Source organism: Euprymna scolopes, chromosome 8, assembly GCF_053919585.1.
Source record: "Euprymna scolopes isolate OS-2025 chromosome 8, ASM5391958v1, whole genome shotgun sequence".
Lineage (NCBI taxonomy): Eukaryota > Metazoa > Mollusca > Cephalopoda > Sepiida > Sepiolidae > Euprymna > Euprymna scolopes.
The window spans coordinates 162,033,081-162,058,981 of record NC_136489.1 but is presented as its reverse complement, the minus strand read 5'-3'; the positions used below and the strand labels follow the sequence as shown (position 1 = coordinate 162,058,981).

At 32.0% G+C, this 25,901-nt stretch overlaps 2 protein-coding genes across 4 annotated transcripts in view; one reads left to right on the top strand and one right to left on the bottom strand.

Moving 5' to 3' along the window:
* Positions 1-9,177, top strand: part of LOC145283971 (protein farnesyltransferase/geranylgeranyltransferase type-1 subunit alpha-like) — a 39,931-nt gene extending 30,754 nt beyond the window's left edge. The window contains exons 7-8 of the mRNA XM_080133068.1: positions 985-1,159; positions 8,538-9,177. Of these exons, the coding sequence (XP_079989194.1) occupies positions 985-1,159; positions 8,538-8,681 (319 nt within the window). The 3' untranslated portion in view covers positions 8,682-9,177. The remainder of the gene's footprint in view (positions 1-984; positions 1,160-8,537) is intronic.
* Positions 9,178-14,528: 5,351 nt separating this feature from the next.
* The window catches only part of LOC145283973 (glycine N-acyltransferase-like), a 51,667-nt gene continuing 40,294 nt past the window's right edge, over positions 14,529-25,901 (bottom strand). For all 3 annotated transcript variants that reach the window (XM_080133071.1, XM_080133070.1, XM_080133072.1), the window contains 4 exons: positions 24,018-24,131; positions 19,535-19,649; positions 17,179-17,302; positions 14,529-15,041 (listed from right to left, as the gene is read on the bottom strand). In XM_080133071.1, coding sequence (XP_079989197.1) covers positions 14,615-15,041; positions 17,179-17,302; positions 19,535-19,649; positions 24,018-24,131 — 780 coding nt within the window. In that variant the 3' untranslated portion in view covers positions 14,529-14,614. The remainder of the gene's footprint in view (positions 15,042-17,178; positions 17,303-19,534; positions 19,650-24,017; positions 24,132-25,901) is intronic.

Sequence of the window (25,901 nt, the reverse complement as noted above, 5' to 3'; positions counted from 1 at the left end):
ATCAATACAATCAATCAACTCTAATCTCAAAAAAATCAATTCAAAAAAAAAAAAAAAAAAAAAATTTCCCCACTCTTTCTCTGTGCCTAAATCAAAACGTAGATTCCATGAACAAAGCTTCTTTCTTAGAACTGCATGCCTGTAGAACTCTGTTCCGTCTGCCTGCTTCCCACCTGACTACAACCTGGATGTCTTCAAGTCCAACGTTAACAAATTCCTAATGAACCTCCTCCTTAAGTAAACACTTCATTAAATCTCCACACTAACGTACTGGTACTTGCAATAACCCTTATCCCTGAGTGGCTTCCGGGCCTTGATAAGTGGTGACCACCGTGTAAAAAAAAAAAAAAAAAAAAAAAAAATTAAAAAATTCAGAACTTTAAACCTATTTTGCTTCTACATGTAGATATCACTATTTATTAGTGTGTGTGTGGTTAATGATTCCAACATGGTGTTACATTTTATAGTAGGTCTGCTTAGTAATTGATCATCACTCAACATATTCACTGCTTCTTACAGTTGTATTTATTCGCTTCCCCACTGAGCAAATTAGGCACAAGGCCGTTTTTTAATGTGGAGAGAGAGAGGGAGGAGGGAAAAGGGGACCAGCTCCCGATGGGTGGGAGATGGGAGTTGGATAGTGACAGTTGCCCCTACATTGACCAAAGTCTGATATGTGGGGTTACCCCCACATATGGTCTTTGCTTGCAGTATCTGCCGGAACAGATATTACACTTTGATCTTGTCGCCCGGGCCGCAAAGGGCGGTAAGCACTGCTTCTCACAGTTGTCTCCACCATTCTTCTTTGTCTAAAATTTTTCTTCCATCCCGAACTTTTCAATCTCTCCAGGTATTAGGATTTTTCAATATTCTTCTAACCTTACTTTTAATGGACAACATGTCTCACCTTTTGTATAGTTTTCTACAGCCCTCGTCTAAAAAAAATTCAGAACTTTAATGCTCGTGGTGTGTTTTTCATTTCAGAATCCTGATGCTCAAGGGTCTTCGAGAATACCCTGAAGTTTTGGACAAATGTGTGGCTCTTTTTGAGAGCAATTGTCGCTCACCTTACCTTCTTTCTTGCATGGTTGATATTTACGAAGATCAGTTAGAAGCAAATCCCCCAAATAAGAAAGAGATTCTCAACAAAGCGTTAGAGGTAAGTGCAATTTTCATGGATTACCTCCTCCACAACCACTTTTTTAAAAAAATCAAACATCTTAGGAATGATCTTTCAAACATTCCGTGTTGACACAGCATCCGCATTTCTATTCATCTTCTCCACTCGTGTTATCTTTGTTAGCAATTGATTCAGTTTCGAGTTTCTTTTTTACTTGAAAATCACTACTTATCAAGGCCAGGAGGTTACTCGAGGATAAGGGTTAATAAGTTTTACGTAGTTGGCGAGACGACTCTGATGATCAGTAATGGTGTAACTTGCGTAGGGCTTAGTTATTTACGACGGGTCAACAAACACTTTTTACTTGAGTCACCATTTATCAAGGCAGGAAGGCCACTCGTGGATAAGAGTTAATGAACGTAAGTTGGTAGTGTAGTAATTATTGCGTAAATTGGATAGAATTTGATTATTTATGGGGACGGTTCAATAAGAACGTGTTTACATTGGATTTGAAGGCTACCATGTATTCCATCAGGAAGCAGGTTCCACAGGTGGGCAGTTCTGGGAAAGAAACTTTGTTTATGGAATCTGCGTTTCGATTTAGGCACAGAGTCGGGGGGGGGAGATAACGTTTATAGTGGTTGTAGCTAGTTTTTTTTGTTTTTTTTTGTGAAAGTTTGGCAAGGGGGAACCAAAGATTGGAATTCAGTCGAGCATTTGCCATGAAAATAAATAATGACAGAGCAAAGAAAGGCTCGCAACTTCTCATCTGTGGGGAAGAGGTTGCAGGGAAGAGAAAAGGGCATCACCTGTTAGATTTTGAAGCCAGTTTTGAATTCTATCAAGGTTGGATAGGACTTATTTATTATTTACATTGGACTTAAAAATAACGCAAGTTATAGTCAGCGGGGAAGTAGTTCCATGGTATCTTGTTCCACAGATGGACAGTTCTAGGAAAGAAACTCTGCTCATGGAATTTACGTTTCCTCAACACTGAACTAATTTAGCCACTGTTGCTGATTGGCTAAAAAAAATGCTAAGGCTATGCAAATCATACACTTGGAACAACATTATAAACATTACTCTCCTAGGCATTATCTCCTTAAGGAAATTGGTTTGTTGCTAGTCAACTGCTGACATGTCCATTCTCAACTTTCTCCCACATCAAACTGATTTATGTATCAGCTTGTTGCAGTAGAAAGCAAAAAAATATTCTCCGTTTCTGAACATTTGAATCAAACATTTATTCAAGGGAAGACAACTCATTGATTATAGAAAATTTAATTATATTGTTTGTATCTTTTTGCTGTTTTCTTTTTTAACGACTATCTCGATTCAACCCTTAAACAAATTGCATAAAAACATTGAAACTATTCATATAATACAGATTGAATTTTGTAAAATATGTCATCGGATATAATTCGTTAAAACCAAACCAAAGAAAAGTCACAAATTGATTAAGAAGTTCTGAATTTTTTAGATGAGGACTGATTGTTTGTATTATGTTTTGATCAAATTATTGTTCTGATTGTGAGTGTTATTTGTGCAAAGTTTCAGTCTGTGTAGCCTCCGACCTTCGTCAGGCATGCTGGTTGCCATGTTGGAAAAGAAGGGAGAAAAGTTACTGGCTCCGTAGATGGTTTCATATTCTTAAAGTTGTTCTTGTTTTTCACTGTGGTTTCATATGTGTGAAAAAAAAAATTTGGTTGATATGGGGACGTGACTTTAATAAGGTTTGACTTGCTGATCCTACATGGAAAGAAAAAGGAATGCACTTCCCAATACAGAACGAGGTCAAAATAATTGCAAGATGGAAAGTTAGATGACTTAAAGAAGCAGCACATATGCTTTAAAAAAAAAAAAAAAAATTTAAGCAGATCGAGCATAGACATCAACAATATATGAGAAACTCTAATTATAAAGAAAAACACAAATTGTACAACCCCTCCTTAAAATTTCCACATTAAAAGGGAGATAATCATGTCAAACTTGATTAAAGTTACCTCCCCTTGTCAACCAAATTTTTTCATATATAAAACCACGGGGGAAAAAAACCCCAAAAAACTCCAAGAATACGAAACCATCTATGGAGCCAGTAACTTTTCTCTTTTTTTTTTTTTCCAAGATGGCAACCAACATGCCTGACGAAGGTCGGAGGCTGTGAAATGTTGCACAAATGACACTTGAGTTGAGAACAATAGTCCGATCAAAGCAAGTAATACAAATTGATCAAGTAGTTTTATTTTCATATGAGAAAATAATTATTACCCTTTTATAATTCTGTCAAAAAATTCTACAATATTTACTCTTTTGTTAGAAATGCTAACATTTTTCAGTTTCACGAGTAAATAATACGATGCCTTCTCAAATGCTTTGCTACATTAATAAATATTCACTTATGATATTAATACTTTACCGGCAGAATTTTTTTTTTATGCACTAAATTTTTTTTTATGCACTAAATAATTTTTTATGCACTAATTTTTTTTTATGCACTAAATAATTTTTTAATGCACTAAATAATTTTTTATGCACTAAATAATTTTTTATGCACTAAATAATTTTTTAAGCACTAAATAATTTTTTATGCACTAAATAATTTTTTATGCACTAAATAATTTTTTATGCACTAAATAATTTTTTATGCACTAAATAATTTTTTATGCACTAAATAATTTTTTATGCACTAAATTTTTTTTTATGCACTAAATAATTTTTTAAGCACTAAATAATTTTTTATGCACTAAATTTTTTTTATGCACTAAATAATTTTTTTTATGCACTAAATAATTTTTTATGCACTAAATTTTTTTTATGCACTAAATTTTTTTTATGCACTAAATAATTTTTTATGCACTAAATTTTTTTTTATGCACTAAATAATTTTTTTTATGCACTAAATAATTTTTTATGCACTAAATTTTTTTTATGCACTAAATAATTTTTTATGCACTAAATTTTTTTTATGCACTAAATAATTTTTTATGCACTAAATTTTTTTTATGCACTAAATTTTTTTTATGCACTAAATAATTTTTTATGCACTAAATTTTTTTTATGCACTAAATAATTTTTTATGCACTAAATTTTTTTTATGCACTAATTTTTTTTTATGCACTAAATAATTTTTTATGCACTAATTTTTTTTTATGCACTAAATAATTTTTTAATGCACTAAATAATTTTTTATGCACTAAATAATTTTTTATGCACTAATTTTTTTTTATGCACTAAATAATTTTTTAATGCACTAAATAATTTTTTATGCACTAAATAATTTTTTATGCACTAAATAATTTTTTAATGCACTAAATAATTTTTTATGCACTAAATAATTTTTTATGCACTAAATAATTTTTTATGCACTAAATAATTTTTTATGCACTAAATAATTTTTTAAGCACTAAATTTTTTTTTATGCACTAAATAATTTTTTATGCACTAAATTTTTTTTATGCACTAAATAATTTTTTTTATGCACTAAATAATTTTTTAAGCACTAAATAATTTTTTAAGCACTAAATAATTTTTTATGCACTAAATAATTTTTTATGCACTAAATAATTTTTTTTATGCACTAAATAATTTTTTAAGCACTAAATAATTTTTTATGCACTAAATAATTTTTTATGCACTAAATAATTTTTTATGCACTAAATTTTTTTTATGCACTAAATTTTTTTTATGCACTAAATAATTTTTTAAGGCATGAATCTATTCTTCTTGACTCAAGGGAAGGAGATAAAAAAAAAAAAAAATCACAGCTCCAAGGTGGCACACCCACACATGACGTAAGTTAGCGTGCAATATGACGCACAAACAAACTCCTCATTCTCTTGTTGAACCATGCATAGATCTGTACTTTAAAGACCAGTTGAGCTGACAAGCCAGAAGAGTAAAAAAAAAAATTTCCTACTTGCAGGCCAGCCAGCATTGCCCAATTGTAAAATATGTTTGAATATGATATTTTGATTAATACAGATTTCGTATTTATTATTATATTTTATTGGACTCTATATACAGTAATGATTTAAAAAAAAAAATGACTTGTGCGCCACCACCGAGAATCAAAACTAAAATGTTTACCTTACGATTTACTTTTTCCTTTGACGTTAATGTCTGAGCTATGAAGACATGTTTTTGCAATGCTAAAAATTAAAACATAACCAATAGCTATTACATCATGCATGCATATTCATAATGCTGTCATTAGACCTTTATCTCGCAAATTTAATTTTTTATTTTTCACACCGATTTTCTCCGGCTAAAACCAAAATATAAAGTTTTGCATGGGTTCGAATACCCTATATATTAAGTTTCATGTCTATAGAGCAAAAACTGGAGTTTGGTAGGCAAAAGTTTTAAAATATATATGCGCATACATAAATATATATAGGAAGAGGTTTGTGTTTACTATAACTTTTTTATGCAAATATTACGTAAGTATAAATCATGTAGAACATCTGCATGAATATAATTACACATGATAGTTAGCTAAAGATGATCATCCCATAAGAAAACAAAAAAAAAAATGAATGTTAAAATAGACAAAAGGGTTTCTCATATAAAAAATTATAGGAGTAAAGATACAGGTGTTTTTCTTTTTTGTTAGTCGACTTGAAAGTATAATTTGGCGGTTAATGATTTTTAAAAAATCATGTTGATTTACCATGAATGAAATGATGTTGATTACAATTAAAACAATCCTTTTTATAACGTTTTAAACGTTTTTTAATTTTTTTTTTTTTTTTAATTTTTACCCAAAATATATTCAATGGATTTGTAATTACTTTTCAATTTGATTAAACTTTTTTCTATGCAATGACAGTTTGTTTCCAATTATGAAATCTTTTTATACTTTATTAATAAATATTATTTACTAGCAGGGGTGCCTGGCGTTGCTCGGGTGTTTGGAGGTGTATGCTGTGCAAAAAAAGCAAAAAAACAAAAAAAATGGTTAATTTTTTAAAACTTTGACCCCTATTATGACCCCTTAAAATTTAGTTTCGGGCTCAAATCACTTTATTAAGTTAGATCCAGGTTCAAGGAACCTATATCTAAAATTTCAAGTGTCTAGACCCAAAATTGTCGGAGGAGTTTGGTAGAGTTCTTAAAGGTCAAATCGTTGAAATTTGACCCCTTAACAGCCAAATTTCTGGCTGACACCCGTCACATCGATTTTCCCAAATCTCAGTACCCGGTATTTCAAATTTTGAGTCTATAGACTAAAAATTGACAGAGTTATTGCGTAGGGAAATGTACACAGACAGACAGACACGTTCACTTTTATAGATATATAGATTATGTCTTTATGGGATAGATATTTCAAGTCCCATACTTTTACTTATTCAACTTAATAATGATCAGAGTTCGTTTTTTTTAATTTTTTTTTATATATACATATAATTAGCCTGTTTGGTGGTGTGTGTTGAGGAAAAAAAAAAAAGTAGTAGTGGTAGGCATGTAGGCTCGAACCCGTACCGTGTTAAAAAGAATGTGATGGAAAAAAAAAAAGTGACGTCTTTACTGTTGCATCCATCGCCAAAACGGAAGTGACAAAGGTTTAAATTAAGGTTAGTCAATTGAAAAGACGGGATGACTTTCGAAAATATCAGCAAAAAAAAAAAAAAAAAAAAAAAAAAAAAAAAAAAAAAAAAAACTCTCTCTGTAGAAAAGTATCCAGTTGAGGGTGAAAGAATTAATGTTTTTAGCCAATTTTTTGATATTTGTTGTCCGAAGGGTTGAGCTTCAAAACGATGCCAATCTCATGAAAATCCGTCATACATACATTTAAACAGAGTGAGATTTATTTTATAGATGAGCAGGCTACTGATGATAAATAATGATGGAAATAATTTAGCATTTGTCTCTTAATTATTTGTAGACTTCGTAATTACTAGAATTTGAAAATACAGTAGAACCCCGGGATATGTTTTTCAGGTTACCATGTGGAATACAATGTTTTTCCTGTTTACGGTATTTGTCCTCCCCTTACAATGTTATTTGATTATATACTGTACTGTATTTTGTTACTAATTTTTAATGCAATATCCCGGGGTTCTACTGTAAATGTTTTAGGTTTAATTGTATTTGTTGAATTCAAAAGGTGTCACAAATTTTGCATATACGCTGGTTAATGTCATGACTGAAGCAGTTCAAGCCATGGTTGTTAGTATTTGTTGCGGTAGCATTACATGTTTGACGTCATAAATTAATGAAACTAAATACTGACTTTGTGTATAACTGTAGACTTTATTTAAAAGAAGTCGAAAATATTTATACATTTCTTTATACAGACAAAACTTTGATTGAAAACACATGTGTGTGTTTGATCTCTGGCAATCGCATACCGACTGAGATTAACATTTTGTTTAATGTTGTTACAGTTAATTCATGGATCGTAGAGTTCATTCATAATTTTGCAATGTTTAGCTTTCCTCTGTAAGGCTGGATCAGTACTCAGTTTGTTTCATGACTGAGTCGGTTTGTAACTCTGAACACGTGATGTGATGTCTATCACTGTTGTGTGCCACAGAAAAAAGAGATGGAAGAGGAAAAATGGAAAAGATACCTAGCCAGAAGCTAGTGTCGATGCCTGTCTGCCAGAGATGAGATTAAAAGGGGCGACAACTGCTTATTCTTTCCTTTTTAAAAATTCTGCGTTTGCAGTGTGAAAACTATTTGACAGACTAGTTTTTACTGATGTTTCTCTTCATATTGTCATAGTTGGCACATTGAGTTGAAGCACATGTCAAGGGAAGATTATGCATTAGGAGTTCTGAGTAAGCCATAAAGCTGTGAAAAAACTTTTCTTATGCAAAGGATGAAAGTAATCAATCGATCACATTATAGAAACCAGATTATTGGAAAAATTTGACGATAAAGCCAGTTTTGGTAGGTCTAAAAGAACATATGGTTAAGAATATGGCTCTGGAACCTAACAGCATATGTAGTACCTAACCCTTGAAGATTATCAGATGAGATTGGCAACCTCAGCAAATACGTTAACAAAATATTGTTAATCCTTTTTTATTCAATAAATTTGTGCAATCATGAAACCCATACGTGACGGAAGTTAGCGTGCAACTGATGCACGAACATAAATGATCTCTTCATTCACTTGTTGAACCATGCTTTGAAAACCAGTTTTGCTGACAAGTCATAAGAGTAAGAAATATTGTGGGCCCCCCCAACAAAGCAGGAAGTGGACTTAGTAATTTACTTTCATTCGTTCATCCATTTGTTTGCACTTTTCTCAACCGTACATGCTCCCCTGCATGCTTGACTTTTTAAAATTTTTTTCTTGAAAGTACAATTTGGCAGTAAAGGTAACTTGATTCTTCCGCCATTGTATTTTGTGTGGAAAAATTTTCTTAGTTTTTATTTTACCTTTTTATTTTATATTTTTTTTTTTTAGTTTTGTGAAATGCTTGCTGATGAGCACGATTTAATTCGTCAGGAGTATTGGCGCTATATTTCCCGTTCACTGTCAATGGAACACGGAAGCTCTGAAGAGGAGATGAAAACTGATGACAATGAGGCAAATACAGAAACAGCTTAATAGTTTCTTGATTCCATTTTGATAATAAAACAACCCTCCTTCACCCCTTGCTTAACCGTCTTTTTTGAAAAAAAAGAAAAACAAAATGCAATCCTTTACCCCCCCCCTTTTTTTTTGTCCTCTCAAGTGTTACATTCCAGCGTTACATTTGATCTGACTGAAGACATAAATCAAAATTTGATTTGTTCATCTTTTTCCTATCTTGATTTCTACCAGACTTGTTTTAATCTGGTGGCATTAAGTAGGTTCATCCTAAACATCAGTATTTGTCGTCGTAGCGACAGCAAGGGCTTCCCAATTCCCTTGAACGCACTCCACTGTGACAAACAAAATTTCACCAAAGTAAAATTGCTCATTTAAAAAGCAAAACAAATGTTAAGACACTTGATTCCATTAGTCAACAACAACAAAAAAACAAAACAAAACAATCTTTGAGATAAAAAAAAAAAAAAAATCCAACAAAACAATAGTAGATGCAATAAATGTAACAAACGATTTTTTTTTTTTTTTTGCTTTCTTTCATTTTTCTTTGCTTACAATATAACTTGTCTATTGGGCAGTTTTGGACTCATTCAAAAGCGTATGAAGTCATAACGTTATTGGTTCAGTAAGTCAAGTTTGACCTGTGTGTGAACAGAGAAAATGCAAGTAAAAAATTTTTTTGAAGTCACATCATGTTATGGCATCAAAGTTATGGGATCTTTTAGTCAAAAACTGGGAGTTGATGTACATCAAAAACAGAAAACGAGGTCTTCAAAATTTTCTAAAACTTATGATAAAAATAAAAAAAAAAAAGTTATTCTTTTGTGTTAATTGTGAGTCTCATAAAGAAAACTTTGTTTCTTTCAATTGGATCCGAGAAATGATTACTGGATGATCAAGTTATATAGACATCAATGTTGTAGGAATGATCCATAAGAAAAGAGAGTTGAACTTATACACATTTATTAATTACAATATTTATTGATGGTACTTATTTCAATCAATAAATTTGTTTGAGCTGAGATATGTTCATCTGAATTTAAAAGTTAAAAACCATAACTTTCTTGTCAACCTGATTTTATTATATATATATATATATATATATATATATATATAGAGAGAGAGAGAGAGAGAAAGAGGGAGAGAGAAAAGTTCCGTTTTATGATCATCATGGTAACATCTTTGTACAAAAGATGTTGCTATGGGCTGTTTTCGGTCCAACATTTAGCAACTTCTGTATGTGTCATTTAGAAAATAAGATTTATGTAAAAAAAAAAAAAAAAAAAAAAAAAAAAAAAATCACCAATCTACGTACGCTATTTTAATACTTACTAAAAATGAAAACGATATTAACACCCTACAATGAACTTTCCAAAATAACTGTGCTTAACTTTTACTCATGAGTTGCACAAGAACAATATAATTCCCTATTTTGGTGTGTTAATAGATTTCAACAACATCGAATTTTCTACTTCAGCCTAAAAAATAAATAAATAAAAATCGACTAATAAAAGTCCCTCTACCTTGAATTATTGAAGTGAATGCCTATCGGTACAAAACTGGTATAATTAACAATTTACTAACCCAGGCTAACTTAATATCCTCTTCCCAAACTATTTTAGAACATGAATTCAACATTAAACAAATGTTAAATAATAGATATCCCAATCATGTTATTGATGAACGAATTAAGAAATTAAAAAATATTAACCGTAATAATACAGGATCCACACATACCTACTACTCATAAAATTTTATGATAAAAACCAAATGCATTATAATTATAGAATAGATTAAAAAAAATAATGTGCAACTTATAGAAACTAAAAAAAAAAAATCATTTACTATAATAAATTTAAAACCTCTAACCTGATTATAACTAACAACTTCTCCCCTTCGACTAAGTTGCTTGATAGGACTAACTTAGCTTATGAATTTAAATGCTCTTTGGGACACTGTGTTTCCGACAATAAAGGTGAAAACATAGGTTTGACTATCACCACTTTGTCAAGGAGATTAACCATGCATCGTTTTGAAAACACTGCTATATTTAACCACCTGACTAATCAACATTTTTTTCTTGTCTCAATTTAGGAAGATTTCAGTTGACAACTCCTCTATACTTGAACAAACCAATAATAAACTAAAACTTGAAATACTAGAAGCATTATTAATAAAAAAAAAAAAACATACCATCAATAAAATAAACTTTACACACAGTAATAACATCCTGAAATGTTTGCAATGTTAACCAATGAAAAAAAAAGGATAACAATAAAATAATTAACCACTGGAGGAAGAAAAAAAAAGTGCATAAATTGTTCAAAACCAGTTAGACTAATCAATCCCAAAAGATTAGAAAGTATTTGGATTTATGATAAATATGGTGGTTACATCAGCCAGGGGAGACTTATTTTGAAGTTGGAAAGGATCGAAAAATAGATTTTTTTTTTTTTTTGTCTTAATTCTATTTTATTTAATGAAATATGCCTAAGAGAAAAACGCTGCATATATATATATATATATATATATATATATATATATATATATATATATTCAATTGGCACAATTAAGCTCAATGAAAATGTGTTTACAAACTGCAAGAACTTTCTTGATTTATCAAGTTGACAAGAAAGTTCTTGTGGGTTTTAACTTTTAAATTCCGATCAACATATTTCAGCTCAAATAAATTTATTGATTGAGATAAACACCATCAGAATCAACACACTCTTGCCAATGCAAAACAAGTGTATTTATGCCAGTAACATAAAAATCTTGCATTTTGGTGGTGATGAAGTCACTGAAGGCATTTCTAACATCGCTTAGGTTTTTGAGGTATTTCTCACACAGAAAGTTGTCAAGATGCTTGAAAAAGTGGTAGCCGGTAGGTGAGAAATCTGAAGAGTACGGTGGATGAGGCAGAGTCTTGTAGCCCAACTGGACACTAATTGGTGTCATGAATGCATGCAGTGGGGTGCATATTGCGGTGAGAGGGGTGTTTGATTGGACGGGATAGAGGAAGAAAAGGCAGAAGAGGAGGTGTTGATGTCTGATTGGGACAAAACAGAAATGTCTATGGGATTTTGACAAGAGAAAAAAAAAACAATTGTTTTTATCTCATTGTCATATATCTGTTAACATGAAAGGTTTTTTTTTAAACCTCTGAGAGGTATGAAGAGATCCAGAGACCCTTAGCTGATTAAGGCTGACAACTTAGAATGGGGGTCAAGGGTAGGGGTCGCCACCAAGCATTGTTCGACTTAGAATGACTAATCACTCCTAATTTTATAAGTAAAAACCTCAGTACAAATTAATAGGATAAAAGAGAGAGGTGCTGAGTGGACAAGACAAAGGGTAAGCTCTAAGAGGAAGAAAGGAAGGGTGTTTGTAACTCTCTGAAGGAGAGATGGGGAAAAAGGGGGTTGGATTTAGAAAAAGGAATTCTAAAAAGAAAATAGTCGTAGCCAGCAAACCGAATGGCTGGGCTGGCCAGGCATTCCCGATTTGGGAGCCCTCAGGGCCTGATGTTATGATGTTAACTAGCCTGTGTTAATGGGAAATCTGTGACTTTGCTGGTCTGGTCTTACATCGTTTCACTACTATAGTCAGTCATCTCAATTTAGACAGTAGCTGTTATGAAGTAATGAAATTAATAGTTTGTTATTGTTATAAACCGGAGTTCTGTTTGTTTGTGGTGAGGACTCTTCATTTTGCAGCAAGGACCAGCGGAGTGATTGATGTACCCGGAGACTACCTACACAGGGTAGGAGATGATTCGATCGAGAGGCAAAGCACCCCACCATGAAAAAACAGTGGGTGAAGACGATCAACAGGCCAACTTGTAACGAGACAATGTACGATCGGAAGAACCCGGTCACATCGGGTGGAATCCGACAAGGTTAAGGACACCTGATGTGGAATGCTGCAGGATCAGTACCTTGTTATAGTTTAGCAATAGTATTTCGGCTACGTCGAGGAAAAGAATTAGCATTAGTCAACAGAAAAGTTTGATGCATTTTATCTATTTGTTGACTGCTTCGCTGTAATGGTTTTGCTTGTATTAAAAAAAAAAAAAAAAAAAAAAAAAATAGATGGAACCGGTTGCAGACCATCAAACAATCTGCATGACCTTTTGGTGTAACTCTGGCTTTGGGCAGTGTCATGGATCTTCATTGGCGTTTAACCACCGAGTTGAGCATCACCAGTTGTCGTAAAGAACCCACTTATAACTGTTTCTTTTGGTTGTCGTTAAATTTATGAGACCTACATTTATCAAGATTTTTGTCTTTCCAGTCTCTCAAGTGGTTGGAAATCATTGTATACGTTACATCTAATTCAAAAGCAAGTTCTCAAACAGTTGTGCGTGGATTGGCTTCGACTAAGGCTCTTAATTGATTGTTGTTCTTAAAGCACCATTGTGCTGCACATTCAGTCATGGTTCCTGGTCCAAATGCTTCCTTGATAGCGAACTGTTTCAGCAATTTTTCGACCTAGCTTGAATTGAAATAGGAAAATTTTTTCTATCTTGTATTCAACATTCTAAAAAGACAATTGTTTTAAAAGAAAAGATAAAGCAAAAACAAAAAAAACAAAAAAAAAAAACGCTCTTTAAAATAATATATAAAGTAAAGCTAAACAGCTTTGTAAGTACGGGAGCTAGTAGCTTTTTAAGCACTATAATTGAATGCTTTCAGCACTAGTTGCTGGACTGGAATGATGTTTTTTGATAAGCTTAGCAACTGTTACGTTATTAGCTTCCCGGAAAATACTGGTTCATCTTGGGGATATTTATGTTTGAAAAGAATAAAAATATTTACAGTAGAACCCCGGAATACAGTGGCCCTAGGATACGTTTTTTTTTTTTTTTTTTTTTTTTTTTTTTTTTTTTCAGGTTACGATGTACAATATGAGTTTTCTGGCCCTTGATTACTGTATTTGCCCCACCTTATCGTGTTATGTTATTTGATTATACACATGTGTATTATATACTGTACTGTATTTTGTTAGTAATTTTTAATGCTGTATCCTGGGGGTCAACTGTACATTAAATAGTTTCCAAGTATGTAACCTGATGGATGAAATGTCATTCTGATGGTTAAGTTTTCACTAAGAATGTTATAATATGGAAAAAGATACATGACAAAAACCCAGCAAGGATCTTTAGATCAAGTATAGTGATGATGTAATGAATTTTAGATTTACACATAGGAAGTTAGTTAAATTAGTCTGTAACTGGAAGTTGTGGAGTAGAGACAGACGATGACAGTCATGGGAGCACTGGGCATATGTAGTAGTGGATAGGGTTGACATGTCACCTCCGAATCAATAACTCGCAACCACAATAAACGTAAATATGAAACAAGTTGGTTGTTCGAGTTTTTTGTGAAAGACATGGCTACATTTAAGGAGCACGTCGGAACAGACGGAAATGCTTGTAATTCAAGGTATGTCGTTCTTTGTCCAGCACAAATGTTTATCTGTCCTTATGTCTATAAATTATTTAGCATGTCGACATGTACAGATACACAAGAGAAACACTAGATGATAGCATGTCGGAAGACGTCACATATTCAATAGACACAAATAATAAAGACTATATGTACTTTAAAATAATATTAATAAAGAATACATGTACTGTAAAATTATAATAAGATATGTACTCTAAAATAATAATAATGAAGATATGTACTTTAAAATAATGAAGATATGTACCTAAAATAATAATAATGGAGAAGATATATTATTTAAAATAAAAATAAAGATATGTAATTTAAAATAAAAAAATAATGGATATATGTACTTTAAAATAATGAAACAAATATGTACTTTAAAATAACAAAAAAAAAAAAAAAAAGAAACTTGTACTCCAGAATAATAAAAAAATATTTACTTAAAAAAATGATATAATAAAGTATTTAAAAAAAAAAAGGATTCAATAAAAAATATGTCCTTCAAAATGGCTGAACAATTTCATAACTTGCCCACGTCATATTACTCTGTGGAACCCAAGTGAAATGATGTTTTCGTGCTGTTTCTATTAACTCTTTTTTGTTTGTGTCTAAAAATCCAAACGGAATGTCCCCATTGTCTATGATCTTCTGTATTATGTCGGCAAATATTATTTGACAGAAGCCTTTACATCTGTATTTTGGTTGTACGTATAACATGGATATCGATCCGTTGAACTTCCGACACACGTAAGCTACAAGTTCTCCCGTGACATTGTCACGCAAGCATGAATTTTCAAAGTTTTTTATAATTGCCTCAAAGTAATTGTGGATTCCACTGTGTCCAGAAAGAGAAGATTTCCAGTGGTTGAACATGATGGGGATATCAGACTTTTTCAGGGTATCCAGACTGAATCCTTCTGGAATGGGGCTGTAATTTAAGAAGAAATTGATTTAATATTTAACTGCAATTAATTCAATACTAAACTGCAATTAATTCAATACTAAACTGCAATTAATTCAATATTAAACTGCAATTAATTCAATATTAAACTGCAATTAATTCAATATTAAACTGCAATTAGGAGAGAAGAATATTCTAGTTTGCTTGAAGCATAGTGTGAAAGGAATTGTATTTGAAGGCTATATCAATGTGGTTCGTAGGAAACACCGTGGATACGAGTTAGCATATAAAAGGATGATGCCTATTTTATTTTCTTGTTATCAAGAATTATCAGAATTTGCTGCAACACCTTATATATAAATTTAGGTTCGTACCTGAACAACCAACCGTTCTTGTATTTCCTACCGGATGCCAGATGTTTGCTCATTATCTTATATATTCGAATTGATAGATCTTTTTTTAAGATTTTTACCGTCCCTTTCAGTACAATTGTTTCAATCTCTCTTGCACTTGGTTCACCTGGTGTGGCACAATGGGTGAGAAACCTTTTAGGGGAGGCTTGAACCCCCCACATTTGGACGTATATGCCAGGCTTGCTCTCATGGGGAAGCACGCACGTATCATGCAAGTGCTGTGTGATTTTCAAGATATATCAACCAGGGTTGATGGACAGTTGTTTATGAAATTCGATTGTCAAAACGATCTGAGACCCCAGAATTTGAAAGGTCAAAACCAGAAGAACTCATCAAAGCATACGAAAAAAAACAAAAAAAGAAAAAAAAAAAAAAAAATGTTCAAGTGTTATGTATGCATTTCTATCTCTTTCTTTCTCATTCTTCCTCTCTCTTCCAATGAAGAAAGAGAAGAGATTTAAATTGTATCATTGTAAACAGTTGAAACCAAGATGCTAAGTAGATAGGTCGCATGCCTCGGCACTCATAGCAGTTTTGCTCTGGTTGCAGGTGATGGCAGACATGGGTTGACAATCACCAAATTAAAAATGCTTCTTTTAATTGTTATGATTAAATAATTCTATATTTTTATTAAAAAAAAAAAAATGCCCTGTTTGTTTATTCTATGCAGCATTCAATTTTAATGCCATCAACAACAATAGAATGCTGCCCATTACGACGCCAACCAAATAGACCGAAGACAAGACCCATCAGTCAAGTCAACCCTAATCACCCTAATGGTTCATCTTTAATGTTTCTATCATCCATTTGCCTACCATTTGATTGTGTTTAACACCTGGGGAGCTGATTGCTATTCCCAGGATGGAACAATCATTCCAGAAACGTCACCATGTCCACAAGACAAACAAAGTAACTCTCCAGGGCAAACGATCCTAGTATACTTGCCAGGTAGTTTTTGAAATTCTTTTTCATGAATCCAGTTGCTTCTATAATTAATGGAATGATAGAGATCTTCCTAAAATTCTGATTTCTTTTCATCTGCTTGACCTGTGAAATGATATTCGTTTGCAGGTTTTCTGAGGATCCGTCAAAGCAAGATCAACCCAAGATGGACAAGGTATGTTTTTCCATTGGCTGATGTTAAACTCCAGAGATTGTTATTAGTTTCTTAATGTTATAATTGTTATATGTCCTGTTCAAACAATCATTAGACGATCAATAGGCACATTCATATCTAGACGATCAAATATATATATATATATATATATACACACGTCAATAAATACATTATATATACAATCATCCATGTCATATAGAAGCCCCTAACAATATTACAATGTCACTGTGTGCCAAAAAGCAAATAGAGATACAATCCTCCCCTAATTTAAAGGACTACTCTGGGGGAAAGCAGGTACGGCATGCATTCACTTTCCTGGCACTCTTGTGTAAGCATTTAATGTTTTAATTACATTGTAAGAGTAAAAAATTTTGTCAGCCTTGTAATCCCTTTCTTGCCAATTGGGCTCTTTTGAAAGTTGTGTAACTCAAGCAAAATAACAGCTTTTCAAGTCTTTATAATTTACACCAGTGGTTTCAACAAGTTCTCTTATTTTTTCATTTGTACAATTAAGGTAGAAGTTTCATTAGAAAGTGAATTAAATTTATTTTTAAAAATGTTTATATTCTTTATTCATTTATTTGTTTTCGAATAAAACAGATTTGTAAATCATATTGAATGCAAAATATTTTACCTGGGTACATCCAGGGAAACAGCATCACACCAAGCATACATAATGTGGGGTTCTTGATATTTAAATTTTCCTCCAAGTTTCCGAGCAAATTCTTTAGTTACTGCTATTAAATCATATGGGATTCCTGTCCAACACACAAAAAAAATGTATATTAATTTGAGGAAAATACATTTGATTATATTTTTATGGTCATAGGATAACAATTTCCCCAGAATTTGTAAAAAAAGATTAAAAAAAAAAAAGGCCTGAATCCCATCTATAATATAAATTTCACCTGTTTAAATGTCTGTATGTCTGCCTAAAACTTTCGACAGAAGTAACAGATTTTCACGAGATCGGTATCGTTTTGAAGCTTGTCCCTTCAGATTGAAAATTGGCTAAAACATTAATTCCTTCACCCTCAACTGGGCACTTTTCTACAGGAAGAGATCACTATTTTTGCCGATATTTTCGAAAGTCATCCCCTTTTTTCCTTACCTTAATCCTTCCTAGCCTTAATTTAAACCTTCGTCACTTCTGGTTTGGCCATGGGTGCAACAACAAATCGCAAAACCAAAAGTGACTTTTTTTTTTTTCCAGATTCTTTTCCTCCTCCTTCGCGGTACGGGTTCAAGCCTGCGTGCCTACTACCACTTTTTTTTTTTTTTTTTGCTTAACACACCTCCAAACACCCAGGCAACGCCGGGCACTCCGGCTAGTATCAAATAAGAATTAAAACAGTTCAGATATATTTTAGAGGAATTAAATCTCACAATGGAGCAAATTTTTTGCAATTAAATTTACTTGGCAAAGAATAAAAGAATCATGTTTAAATTGCCATGTAGATAACGACTACATATGGTCGGAGAAATAATGAATGGCTGTGCATAAAAAAGTTAATAAAGCAAGGTATCACGCCAAATCAACAGTCATTTCTGATACTACCTGAAACATCTGAAATTATTGCTCCAACGTATTTGAAATTCTTTAGTTTCAAGTTTTCTCCAATGGCAGTTTGGATTCCATTGTTGCTATTTGTCATAAGTTTTATTTTCTTTACACCGATTTCTATACCATAAGCTGAGGAGGATCTGTCTAGTTCCCTGACCAGGTTCTCCAGTTCTTGTTCTGAGCCTGTGAATCTGCCTATATTATCTGCCACCGATGATGATTATTCCTTGGTCTTCAAATGCATCTGTCATGAGTCTTTCAAGGAAAACATTGTAGAGTGTTGGCGAAAGCAAACATCCCTGTCTCATTCCAACTGTGGTTCGGAACCAGTCTCCAATGTCTATGTTGAGGTAAACGGCACTGCTGGTCTTGTCATAGAGGTTCTGTATGACACGGATGAGGTTAGTGTTAATGTTGTAGTAGTTCATGGTCACCCAGAGTGCCGCATGCTACACTCTGTTGAGTGCCTTCTTTAAGTCTATGGATATGTGGTAGAGTTCTTGTTGGTACTGAAGATATCTCTCGCATAGAATCCTGAGGTTGAAGATCTGCTCAGTTGTGCTGCATCCTGTCCTGATCCTGCATCCTATATTTCTTCAGCCTGGGGTCTTAATCTATTCAAAATGATCCTGAGCATCACTTTGCTAGGACCCAGTATTATTCTTTTTAATTCCTTGCATTATTATTTATTCTTCTTTTAAACTTTTTTTTCTTCCGTTGATTATTGCTTTACAATGGCCGATGGTTTCTAATCCCCACTTGAAAAGTTTGCAGATTTCGTTCAATCTATCACTGTTAAGCTCTCCATTGTTAGAAAACACTAGCCCTCGATACAATCCAATTAGAATTGAAGATTTCATCATTTTGAACTGCAGAAAGCTAGCAACAATAAAAGGAGAAATTATTTTCAGCTTTATAATAGAGTTTTATCTTTTAGGCCCATGCTGTTAAAAAAGAAAAAAAAAAAGATTCCATATGTGCATATGCGTGTGATTACTAAGACTATGACAACAGCATATTCTTTTCTTTGTTTTAATTCTCAGGTATATATATCCATTGATATCTTATGATTTTATGTAGAGTGATGTGGTTCTCGGTTGATTGTGTTTGTGTCGGATATATACTCGACGGTCAAAACAATTAAAAGAATATGCTGTTGTCATACCTTAGTAATTACATGTGAAAACTTTAAAAATACCAAGAATTTTATTTTTACTTTAGACTTGGGTTCACTTTACTATATAAATTTAATGTAAAATGATCACTCAGTTCTGGACCACATAACATATTACAGAATGAAGAATCATGTTGTGCCATTCATTAACCCAAGCTAATTATTCTTTTTAATTCCTTGCATTATTTAATCTTCTATCGAACATATTGTTTTGTGCCATTTTAATTCTACACAAATACAACACCTACTCACCAGAAAAGTTTGCAGATTTTGTCCAATCTATCACGCCAGGTCTTTGTAAAAAATACTTTAATGAACTGGCACTGTTTGTGTGACAAATATATGAATTTTCAAAATATTCTGGTACCTAGAATAGAGACAAAAAAAAAGTTTTAAAGTAAAAGATTATCATACATCAGTGAAGGATTTGTGGGTGAGCGGAAAAAAAAAATTCTTCCAGTCCATTCCTTTCTTTACCCTCCCCACCTTTGTTTTCCCATTTTTTTTAAATCTCATATCAGTTGATAGAAAAAAATCTATATAATTATAAAACTCAAATAACCTTGTAATGAGTGATGTAACCCACTTTCCAGTTTACGACATCCGGTTGCGCATGCGCACATAAACATTAACCCATAACAACGTAAACAAATAAACACAAATCGCTTCTTTTGCAGATTTTGACCTGCTCACTGAAATATTGACATTACTTACAAATTATTATTTAACATGGGAAGAGTGGGGGTGTTTTGCAACTATTCTTTATTACAGCTATACTGTTGCTATTTTTTTTTTTTACAACTAAACAACGTTAACCCGTTGACAAATATAAGAACAATTGTAAAGCCAAGACTACTACCACTACTCTCTATCCGTCCCTTTTCCTTTCTTCCTTCTTTTTTTATTTTTTGTTTATATTTCTAGATACAAAATAGTTGTGTGAGAACGGTGAATTTGTTGACACATTTACTAATCTGTTTCAATATTAGTTTTATTTTATTTTATTTATTTAGGTTTTATTTTTTGCTTCAGGTTTTATAAATTATTTTTTTTAGATTTTAAGTTTCTATAACTTAGTTGAAGGATTCCAATATGGGTTTTTCATTGTTATATTTCTCATTGGTAGGTTCATGTGCATTTTTGCTGCGAAATGACTTCCATCAGTGTTCGATTCATGGGAAAATAGTGTTTAATTTTCGATTTTTGAGCGAGTATTCAGAAAAATAGGTAACTTTACATGAATAGGGAGGATTTTTTTTTCATGTTTGAGTGATCCGTCCGTGATTTTTCATTTTAATATACTTTCATAGAAATTTTTCTGTTATGTCAAAAAAACCCTATTTTCTTTACTTCACAAGTGTCACGCTCATACATGAATTCCACAGCTAATATAACATACTGACCCAACGGGTCACGGGTAGTCTAGTATCTATATAGAAATTAAAAACTACCTCTCATTAAAATTCTTTCATTGGCACCTTTCTTGTTTGTAAATTTGTGTTTTTCTTTTTTTGTTTTTAAACTTAGGATTGCTTCATAGGTTTAGTTAAACTTTTTGTTATAAATATCAGGTTGACAAAAAAGTTCTACCTTAACTTTTAAATTCAGATGACCATATCTCGGCTCAAACAAAATTATTGATCAAAATAAACACCATCAGAATAAACACACTTTTGCTAACACAAAACAAGTGTATTTATGCCAGTAATGTAAAAAATCACTAGTACTTAGTACTGACATTAACGCCAGAGCTGGTTTGTGTTTAATATAACCTTTAACACAAATATTACATAAGTATAAATCATGTAGAATATCTGCATGAATATAATTACACGTAATAGTTAACTAAAGATGATCATCTCATTAGAAAACCGAAAAAAAAAAAAAAAAAAAAAAACTAATAAAGAATTAATTAAAATGAACGTTCAAGAATATGCAAATTAGTTAGATATTTTGCTAGTCAATGCAATTCCACGACCCATATATAATAAAGTTGTATTTTCTTTTTAAATAAAAAAAGGCTTTTTAATATGAATGTCAATACACAAAAAACAAATCATACCCATATACCTTTATTTTCTTCTAAAATTGATAAGTGCTTTTATCTGATTAGTTGAGGGCGAAATAAATTTAATAATTGACATAATTACAAGAAGAATTTTGTGCCAGGAAACAGGTGCTGTCAAGAATTGTGTATGTCAACGTATTTAAGGAAATAAACACTAAGATGGTCAATATCTTGAAATTTGAAGTATAGACTTTTGTCATTTATTTGTTATATGCTCTGTAATTATATTGAGCTTCATAAATTAAAAGACTGGTATGAATAAAAGATGAAATATTGAATAAACATATTTCCCAATATATATATATATATGTGCGTGTGTGTGTGTATGGCACAATCACGTTGACACACCAGTTCTTGCCAGATCACCAAAGTTAAGCAATGTTGAGCCTGGCCAGTACCAGATGGGTGACCATTTGGGAAGGCTAGGCACTATGTACCTTCTGGGAATGTTGGGTGTGGGGCCAGCATCCTCACCCTGTAAAAAGAACTCCTCGCTACAAAAATATCTACAAATCGCCCCTATGCCCCTCCATGAGCTTAAGGGCTATGGCATGGCATAAAACATATTGCTAAAACCCAAATAAAACAACATCTAAGTAAATCGTGATATATCCAGTCAGTCGGCAAGATGGTCCAGGGGTAAGGGTTTAGGCTCATTACCGTTGGGTCCCGATTTCGAATCTCGCTAGATACAGCCACTCTGATGAGTCGTAGACGACGAAACACGTGTCAGTGGATAATTACATTTTAAAAAATAATATATATTGTGGATAGATATATTTACTTTTTCCTTTGACTTTGTAGCCTGAGCTACGAAAAACATGTTTGTTGCAGGGCCAAAAATTAAAACATGAACCAATAATAAACACTTGGCCAAAAACGTGGTGAGACGACAACAACTATGGATGGCAGTAATTGCTGAGAATGCAGTTAGGAGATTCGAAGTTCCTATCCGTCGCGGTTACCACCCGACGAAGGCCAGAGGAATAGTTGGCTAAAATGTTGTGAAACAGCAACTAATAAAGATGAGAATAATAGTCCGCAATAAATAAATAAATATAATACTCATCTCAATAATGAATTCCAATTAAAATAATATATGAACCAATAACTATTACATTATGCATGCATATTTTTAATGCCTTCGTTCGACCATCACTCGGTAAATTCCATTCGTTTAATTTTCACACTTTTGTGTGTGTGCGTGTATATATATATCTCCACAGACCCACATTTCACAATCGTCTTACCCACATGTATATAACTATTATTACATGCTCATAATTTCCAACTAAAATATAATCGTTACAAGAAATTAATATCAAACATGTAGAGCAAGAGATTTTATTTACAATTTAATATGGATGTCAGCATTTGTCAAAAGCTTCTCCAGCTGCCTGGGAACCGCATAAACTGATTTCAAAAAGAGGTCTTTGTTTAATACCGACTCACGACATATCAAAGCTAAAAAAAAAAATACTTGAAGATTAAGGAGTAATAAATTGGTTAGATTCCTCGATTAATAATAATAATATTAATAATAATTAAATAGCAGGACCTGTAGAAATTCAACAGGGGACTTATATGTAATATATTGATGTTGGCATTCTGTAGATGTTAAGCGTAAATGGAGACGCTCTGATATTGCCGTAGCTCTTTTGTTAAAATTGCAAAAGTATTTATCCAAGCTAGCAAGGACGCCTGGCATAGCCCAGTCATAAAGTACACTTAAATATGATATTTCAATTCTTGCAGATTGCGTATATATTATTATAGAGTTAATGTTCTATCAATTTTTATATATTATAAAGTTGCGATTTCAAAAATAAAAAATATCTATATAACTTGGATTCATCAGCTTTCATTGAAACCGAATCCCAACTTATGAATATATATATATATATATATATATATATATATATATATAAACTTTAGTTCCTTCAGCTATAATCGAAACCGAAACTTAGGAAGAATTCTTGATAAACCATCTTGCAGAGACTGCTCTCCACTAGGAAATAAAATAAAATTTATGACTTCCACAAGTTGTAGCAAATCAATCCGTTTGAGATTAATTAATGCTAAAAACAATACCTTTTGTAAACAATTCATTGTAGATGATTAATTGAAGACAAGTTGCAGCACTTCTACAGAATTGGGACGAGATTTTGTTTTCAGATAAAAAACAATGGTTTCAACTAATGTTTTTGTCGATTCTAATAAGTTACAATGGTAGCTTCCAAATCATGCAGTCGAAATCACCTGAATATTACTGAATTATTAAAAACAAAGCAACTTTAATCTTGTTATTTGTTTAAATCTAAACGGAAAATTACCTCCCATTTTGAACTCTGCTATGTCTTATCGTTTTGATAAAATTCTATTTTCTTTAATAAATTATTTTCTACCTTATCGATTTTCGTAATTTTTGGATATAATCATCTTAAAAATACGAGGAAAGTGTGGATACCATTGTTTTCATGTGAAATTCAGTTTTATGATTTCCAAAATTTCATCCCAATAGTGTAGAAGCGCCCAAGTTACAATTGTTCTGATAGCTAAAAGCAAATTATGGATTTAATAATAGTATTAGTGTGTAATTGAACCAAACAAAATCTATGACAATAAGTCAATCATGCACACATTTCTTTTACCTGTCTTTATACATACCTCTTTATATGCTTCTGGTCGTAAAACAATACATGTCCAGTTTGGCCATTTGTCTACTAAACATTGAAAATTTGATAGTAAGCCTTTCAGCATGTGACGAACTGTGTAAAATATCTGAAAAAAACGAAGAAGGAATATAATAATAAAATTTCATTAAAAAAAATTTAATTAAAAAAAAATTTAATTAAAAATCGAATAAAAAATATAAAACATTTTGATTAAAAAAAATAAATATAAAAAAATTAATAAATAAACAAATAAAGAATATAAAATTTTTTTTAAAAAACGAATAAAAATAAAAAATTTAATTAAAAAATGAATAAAGCATATAATAAAAAAATTAAAAACGAATAAAAAATTAAAAAACAAATAATTAAAAACTGATAAAAAAAATAAACTAATAAAAAAAATAAACGAATAAAAAATTAAAAAATGAATAAAATAAAAATTTTTTTAAATATAATAAAATTAAAAAAAACGAATAAAGAATATAATAAAAAATTTGCATAAAAACAAAAAATATAAAAAATAAAAATATATATAAAAAAATTCTAATTAAAAAAAAATGAACCTTTTATGAAAATTATTTTAGCAGTTGAAATTCTCTTTAAAAGAAAGTTTTTAGGAAACAAATTATTAAGACATTCTGACGGTAGGTATAGCAAAGAACTGAGCTTATATTGAAGTATTTCACTACAAGCTGAGAAGGGCAAAAAAAAATTGTTAAAAAGGTTCTTCTCGAATTGAGGATGCCTTGGACATCAAGAATTGAACCTGTTTGTTACGTTGGTAAATTTTCTTTCTTCCAACAGTTAAGTGCAAGGTTTTCTATATTCTATTTCGATCCATTTCACTTTTTCTCGGAAACTACTGGGCCAATCCGGCTGAAATTTTGTATAGACCTTTGTTATGATAAGGTGCAGCAAACAAAGTATTATGGCATCCAATCACTACATATGTCAGGGATTAATAGGAATTAGGATTTGATACAAAAATGAGCCATTTAACCATCAATTTGGCATAAAGCGCTCAGTCTAAGTCAACGGCTTAAAGATTCAGTAGATTTTTCACGAAAATGACCATGGTTCACTATTTGAATTACAAATGCAAACTGGCAAAAAAAACTATGGAGAAATTTTTTTTTTTTTTTTTTTACAAAGGAGTCGCCACTTATCAAGGCACAGAGGCCACTCGAGGATAAGGGTTAAAGAGTGTACAGTAGTCAATGGGAAAACATCATAGTAATCGTTAGTAGTGGAAATTTGGTAAATTGGATTACCTAAGGGGAACGGCTCATCAAGAATTTGTTTATGTTGGACTTGAAGACGACCATATTGTAGTCAGTTGGAAAGCAAGAAAACGGACCAGAGTTCCACAGGCGTGCAGTTCTAAGAAAGAAGCTTCGTTCATGGAATCTACGTTTAGGTTTAGGCACAGATAAAGAGTGGGAGAAATTATTGATAGTGGTTTCAACTAGACGAGTGTTTTTTCATGAAAGTCAGGATGGGGGGGGGCATAGATTAGAGCTCAGACAAGCACATGCTATGAAAATAACGATAAAACAGAGACAAGTTCGCAACGTCTCTTTTATGGAAAAGAGGTTGCAGGGAAGAAAAAAGGGCATCCCCTACTAAGCTACAAAGTCTTTTTTAACTGTCAAGGCAGGATAATGACTCATACAACAGTGAAAATCCAGAATATCAGTCGACAGGAGACAGATTCTGATACAACACTGAATCGCCACAAGAAAAATTCAATGTTCTACACTGAATGCCCTTAAACTGTTTCTCTTTTTCATACTTGGTGAAATCGCCATGTGATGCATGCCATTCTTTAAAACCTTTAGCTTTTTCTTATGACAAGACAAGGTTGAATGGTCAATCA